Raw genomic sequence first — 6,814 nt, 5'->3', positions numbered from 1 at the left:
AGGCAGGATCCTTCCCTAGAGCCTCTGGAGGGAGCGTGGCCTGGTAGACAGACACCTTGAATTTCAACTTCTGCTTTACAGAACTCTGAGAATAAATCTCTTGTTTATTTGTTACAGCATCCCCAAGAGTCTACTACACCATTATTATTAGTAATTGGCACTTAACAACAACAATTATCCCCAAGGGGTCCTGGTCTAGAGCTGTAGGATCAGGACTGTTAAACGCATGGCTGGGGGTTCAGACCCACCAGCTGCTCCTCAGAAACAGTATACAGAGTTGTTATGAGTCGGAAGCGACTCGATGGCACTTAACAACATCATCATTTCCGAAGGCAGGCCAGGACTAGGTCTTCTCGGCCTTTTAGAATTGCTGCCCATTCACTGCCTGGGTTCCCCTCTGTACACCTTCCCCAGGGCTGCAGGAACTCAGTGATCACCCCCTCGAATCAGGTGCCTGAAACATATGTGGTGGAGATCAAGGCCAGGACCAAGACTCTGGATGGCACAGCAGGGCAGCATTTATTGCTGGAGGACACACCACCGCAGGCACCAGAGTTTTGACACAATGACTCAGAAGGCACTGGCTTCTGTCCAGGGGGCTCAGGAGTCTCGCCTCACTCCCTCCTCCAGGGCTGGGGCAACAACAGGGGTCTCTGAGCTGGAGACACAAGCTCCCACACAGCATGGGGCCTGGAGGAATGGGCCAGGCTCGGGGCGCTGGCCACAGTGTCAGGCAGGGGTCTCCTAGGGCAGCGAGTGGCTAGGAGATGCTGGGGGGCAGGCGGGCAGCTGCTGTCTTCTCCACCACGAAGCCGTAGTTGTACTGTGGGGGAGGGGGCAGCAAAGAGTGAAGGAGGTGCTACGAGCAAAGTGATGGCTAAGGGGGTTGACAGAGGACTGGCAGGCAAAGGGGACACTTAGGGTGGAGGAGGCCCAAGGAAGATTGGGGCTGGGGTGGGGGTCGGGGTGGGGGTGTGTCCCAGCACCCACCTCTTCCTCAATGTCTGCCAGTGACTTGATGGTCAGATCAGCAAAGGCAGAGAAGGCCTAGAGAGTGGAGGCAGATGAGTCTTGTTCCCGTTCCACTCTGTTATCCACTATCCCCTCCTCTCCAAGGAAGCCCCTCACCCACCATGACCTGCCTGGATGTGCCCTCCCCCACTTCCTGTCACCGAGTCCAGTCTGTCCCTTCCAACATGAAAATGACCTGCTCACACTTGAGGTGGGAGCCCCTTCTGGGTCCAGGGACCCATCCCAACCCTTCCTCCAAACCAAGGAATGGTCCAGAACTTCTTTGTGGAGGTAAGTTCATCAAATACCCTATGTGGGTCCCAGGTGGGAAAGACCCAGCATGTTTGTGCCAAGGGCATCAGAACAAGGACCCCTTCGCCTAGGACAGAGATGGAGGCAGACTCACCAAGGGGCCGCAGCTCTTGCCCTCGAATTTGGGATGCAGCGTGAAGGGAACCCCATCCATGGCTGAGGAAAGTATGGGGGGAGGGAGGACATTGAGGCATGGGATGGAGCAGGCACTGTTTGCATCCTGGCTTTTATCCCTCCCCAGGCCGGGCCTCTGTTTTCCCTCCTGCTTCACCTGAGATGCCGTAGAGGCTGGAGGCTTCATAAATGGAGTCACTCCTCCGCAGGGTGGATGTACGCGAGCCCAGCCGAGACAGTGTCCGCTCTGGGAAGCTATGCTTGCTATAGGGATAGAATGGCCCTGGTCAGGCCTGAGGCACCCACACCCACCCCAGTCCCTACCCCTGCACCCCAAGGCTCACCTGGGCTGGCCTGACACTTCCAGGGAGAGGCCCTGCATGTCCCGGCTAAGCCCTCGGGGTTTGGGTGTCGGCCTCGGGGCCTTGGCCTTCTTGCACCAGATGGCAAAGCCACCCATGTCCCTGGTAGGGGAGGAAGGAGGGAAAGAGTGTGGCCAGTCCAGACCAAGTGCCCAGAAGTGCCGGCCCAACATTCCAGTGTGAAGTCAGGAGAAACCTGGGCCCCTGGGTGATCCGTTTTTCTGGGGGACTTTGGTTTCAGCATCTCAACCCTACACCCTAAGTACATACTCTGATTGTTATTTGCTATTGAGCTGTTAATTGTTATATACAATTCAGGGCAACCCCATGTATATACAGAATCGAACTGTGCTCCAAAGGGTTTTCTTAGCTACAGTCTTTATGGAATCAGATTACGAGGACTTTCTTCTGCAGTGCTGCTGGGTGGGTTCAAACCTCCAATCTTTAGGTTAGTTATCATGCTGTAGCTGGATGCCATTGAGTCACCTCTGACCCATGGCAATCCCATGTGTGCCAGAGTAGAATTGCTCCATGGGGTTACTAAGACTTTGACCTTTTCGAAGTACATCACCAGGTCGTTTCTCCCCTACGGCCACTGAGTGGGTTTGAACCACCAGCCTTTTGGATAGTAGTCGAGTGCTTAACCATGTGAACCACTGGGGGACTCCTAGCAACACAGTAACATCATGACGCTCAATGCTGGTACACATCACCATCTACCAAATGCCAGTTTAGATACTTCTCACAATGACCCATGAGACTGGGTGATTTTTAAGATGCAGACACTGAGACAGACCCTGAGAGGTAGGAGAAGGGACAGGAACTCAGGAGAGCACCTGAGGGGTCAGAGGAGTCATCTGGAGGGGTGAGGGGAGGCTGGCAGCTGGGGGCAGCCCTACCCTACTCGAAGGTATCCAGGCACCGTCTTGGTCTTCCCGCTTAGTCGGACGTCAAACACGGCCGTGTCCGTAGACCCCAGGGGCACCAGCTTCACACACATCCGTTTCTTCTTGGACACGGAGGCCTCTGGGGGTGGGAGCAGGGAAGTGAGAGGGTAATACGTCTAAACAGCCATTGGAAGAGATGGGTTACATCATGAGTAGTATAGGCAAGACGGGGGCAGTCATTGGGAGTCATGACCGATTGTTACTGAGTTGACTCTAGCGGTGTGTGTTAGGAGAACCATGCTCATAGGGTTTTCAATGGCTGGGTTTTCTGTTTGTTTGTTTTCACAAGTAAATCCCCAGGCCATTCTTCGGCGGCACCTCTGGGGGAACAGCCAAGTGCAGCATTCATGTACTCAGGGCCTTCTGAGAGCTGGCTGATCTTTGGCTATGTGGACGGGCATTCATGGGGCAGCATGGACACGGCTGTGAGAGTGGCCATCCAGGTGTCCACTCTGGCATTCAGAGCCTCGCTGTCCTTCAGTCCTCAAACCTAGAAATCAGTCAACCATGGCCCACAAGCCAAAGGCAGCCTAAGACCTGTTTTTCTGCATGTCAGGAACTCAGAATGCTTTTTCTTTAAGCTGTTAATTATGAATTAGGTAAAAGTTCACAGACAGGATCAACAGTTGTACATTCAACACATTTTGTTTCACATTATTGATTACAAGTCCTTACTGAAGAGCGTCACTTTTCCCACTTCCTTCTGATGTGTCCTCGGTCTTTCCTCCTCTTTCTGAACTTTGTCCTGGGATAAATGTTGTCCTTTTGATCTCCACTGGTCGATTATTTTAAGGTGTGTAGTAGTGTTTAAGTAACAGTAGTGTTACTGTTCCTCTTATAAACCTGTCTATTGTTTGGCTGTACACTGAGACATGGCAGTGAATTGAGTTCCAGACCTGAAGGGTAATGAAGGGCCATGGGGTTCCATCAGTCTCTAGCCAACCAATAAGCCTAAGCTAAGAATGGTTTTTATCATTTTTGTTGTTAGCTGCTGTCACATTGGCCCGACTGGTGGCAACCCCATGTACAATGGAAGGAAATACCACCTCATCCTCCACCATCCCCATGATCAGTTGAGACCCATAGGGTTTCCACTGATTGATTTTCAGAAGGCGATCTCCATGTCTTTCTTCCCAGACCATCTTTGTCCAGAATCTCTGCTGAGATCTGTTCAGCTTCACAATACACAAGCCTCTTCTTAAAGACGGATACTGGCTACATGTGAGGTATGCTGGCCAGGGGTCAAATCCAGGATGCAATTATTCTACTACAGCACCCCTACCACCCCTTCTGTTTCTAAAGGGTTATAAAAGAAACATTTCAGGTAACAGAGGTGTGCCAAGTAGCACTGCTCCACAGAGAATGCAAGGATTTCTAGGCCTGTCTTCTCAGGCACCTCCAAGAGGATTTGAACTGCCATCCTTTTGGAAAACAGCTGTACGCTTAACCCTTTGCACCACCCAGCCACCTGATCCCAACCTTGAAAACTTTATGGAGCAGTTATACTATGTATGTAACACATGGGGCCTCCATGATTTGGGATCGACTTGGTTACAACTAACAACACAAGATAATGAAGGTGCAACAGAGGGCCTCTAACCTGCAAGGCCTATAAAAGGGCTACTATCTGGTCCTTTACAAAATAAAGTGGGATAACTCCGGCAAGGTCTGCGGTTCAAACCCACCAGCCGCTTCTTGGAAATCCTATATAGACAAGAGTTGCAATGAGTTGGAACCGACTCAACGGCACGTAACAACAACAATTCCCACATCAATAAACATACCCTGAGGAGCCAAACAAAAATGACAGGGCCACGTTGGGGTAGGTAAGGTGGTTAGAAAGTGGAGTGGTCAGTGCTGGGACTGGTAGTTCTGGGCGTCTGGAGGAGGGGGAATTAGCTAGGTGAGCAGGAGGAAAAGGGCACTCCAGGCAGAGGGAAAGGTATGTACAAAGGTCCAGAAATGAAAAAAAATCTGCGCTGGGGTTCTCCCTGCCCACAGGACAAAGAAAATAAAGGCAGCATGGATAAAAAAGGTCGCACTGACTGAATCCTTAATCTGGGTCGGAGAATGTGTGTGATTTAAGTCAGTGACATCTCGCCGCCCGAGAGCAAGTCTCAGCCAACCCCGTCATCCTTCTGTGCACCTAAGAGGCCCCAAGAGTGCCTGTCGACCCTTCCCTCCCCCGCCCTGCTTCTACCGAGTAACGCAGACACTACCCACCCCCCACCCCACCCCGCCCTGCCCCGCCGCGGGCCTTACTGGAGTCCAGGGGGTCGCAGACCGGGGAGAAGCCGGGTGGGAGGGGGCTTTTGTCCACCAGGACCTGGATCTCAGCCACTACATTCTCCTGCGGGTTCTGGGGGACACAGCGAGGGTCACTAGAGACGAGGACAACGCGCCCGCATCAAGCCCCACGAATGCACAAGTGCGGCAGGCAGACCCCGGAACCCATGAACGTGGGCGCCCCCTACCTCAAGGCTGCCCAGTGGGCTGAGGCACAGGAAGTAACCGGATTTCTGCGCAAAGCTCTTGCCAAAGCTGGCGGGCGCCCCCTCCACGGTGCAAGAGATCTGCGGGTGGACACAGGTCAATGCCAGGCTCCTACCTGGCCGGCCGCCGCCGCCGTTCGATCCTTTCCCCCGACGCTGCCGCCTCCGCCCCCATTCAACCCCCGACGTCGCTCACCGCGCTGAATCCTCGCGGCGGGGGCGCAGAAGCAGATGACCAGACCAGGGCGGTCAGCGGCGCCGAGTCGCTCCCGGACCCTGGATCCATCCTCCTAGAGCCAAAGGCGGGTGACCGCCTCGGACCTCCGAGCCGCCGCCCGACGGCCTAATTCCAGCTAGAGGCAGAACTACAACTTCCATAGGGCCCTGCTAGGTTGGCGGCCCCAGAGGTGCCATATGCACATGCTCGGGAAACCGCTGGCCAATCGTGTGGGCACATAGAGCCACGCCTCCATACGTAACCCAAGTACGCCCGTGAACGACGTTTACGGAAAAAGATCCCTCTGTTTATTGGCCCCTAGCAAGTTTCTCCAAAAATGTCACTGTAGAGCGTCAAGGGACGCGCACTCTGAAGCCCTGGACTACTTTACCCAGCATTTCGCACGGCACGCTTGGTATCCCCGAAGAAGATTTGACGTAAAAGAGGAAAACGCACAATTCTAGTTTTAGGAATCTTATCCATCCGCTCCCACAAAGATTTAGCGTCGGAAACCCTAAGGGATCTTTATGAGTTGAAACCGACTCGATGGCGTTTAGCAACAACATAAATATTAGTTTACATAACAAAAAGAAAAATTTTGAGTAGACCACCATGAACCACAACATCTTGACGGCTTGTTTAACAGATACTTTAAAACTCACCCATTGCTATACAATCACCCCAACTCTTGGCGACCCCATGTGTGTCAACGTAGAACTGTGCTCTACTTTTCAGTGGCTGATTTTTAAAAGTAAATCTCCAGACCTTTCTTTCGAGGCACTTCTTGAACTTTTTAACCTTCAATCTCTTGGTTAGCAGACAAGCGCATTCACTGTTTGCACCACCTGCGAACTCTCATGAGTGTTATATTGGCGCTTCAATTCTAAAGCACTTGATTTGTGGAAGGCTGCAGTTTATGATGGGAGTCCTAACTTTTGAGTGTTGTCATAAGACTTCACTTGAGTTCTTTCTGGCCCTTAAACCAGTGTTGCCAAACTGAATCGAGGCCTTGCCGCCTGTCACGGTAGTCAATCACAGAGACAGGGAGAGATCCAATCCAAGCAGTCTAGAGCACGGAGAAATAGTCTCTCAAGACCGTCTTGTCCATTATGAAGGGGAGGCATATTGTATAGGGTAAATTAGATTTACATGTACACTTAATCTATTTTAACATCAAAACAGCATTTTTGGAAAAAGAAACAATAAAGCAATAAACCTCTTCAAATAATCTACCTTTAGGGAAAAGGAAATAATCAGGCAATAATCCTTCTCAAACACTCCACCTTTTAGGATCCAAGTTGCTTAGTTCTTTAGATAACTATCTGGGTGGGCTTAAGCACATTCTGTTCTCCTTCTAGG

General features: G+C 51.8%; 1 protein-coding gene across 1 annotated transcript; it reads right to left on the bottom strand.

Moving 5' to 3' along the window:
• Positions 1-760: 760 nt before the first annotated feature.
• MVB12A (multivesicular body subunit 12A) lies at positions 761-5,539 on the bottom strand. The gene is made up of 9 exons (XM_006876282.1): positions 5,435-5,539; positions 5,221-5,319; positions 5,009-5,105; positions 2,699-2,825; positions 1,782-1,901; positions 1,595-1,701; positions 1,418-1,479; positions 991-1,047; positions 761-823 (listed from the first exon to the last, which is right to left on the bottom strand). The coding sequence occupies exons 1-9, from the start codon at positions 5,522-5,524 to the stop codon at positions 761-763; spliced, it is 822 nt and encodes a 273-aa protein (XP_006876344.1). The 5' UTR covers positions 5,525-5,539.
• Positions 5,540-6,814: the final 1,275 nt, after the last annotated feature.

The sequence above is a fragment of the Chrysochloris asiatica genome, unplaced genomic scaffold, assembly GCF_000296735.1.
Source record: "Chrysochloris asiatica unplaced genomic scaffold, ChrAsi1.0 scaffold00374, whole genome shotgun sequence".
Classification (NCBI taxonomy): domain Eukaryota; kingdom Metazoa; phylum Chordata; class Mammalia; order Afrosoricida; family Chrysochloridae; genus Chrysochloris; species Chrysochloris asiatica.
Note: the sequence above shows the minus strand (reverse complement) of the source record. Positions and strands in the feature narration are given on the sequence as shown.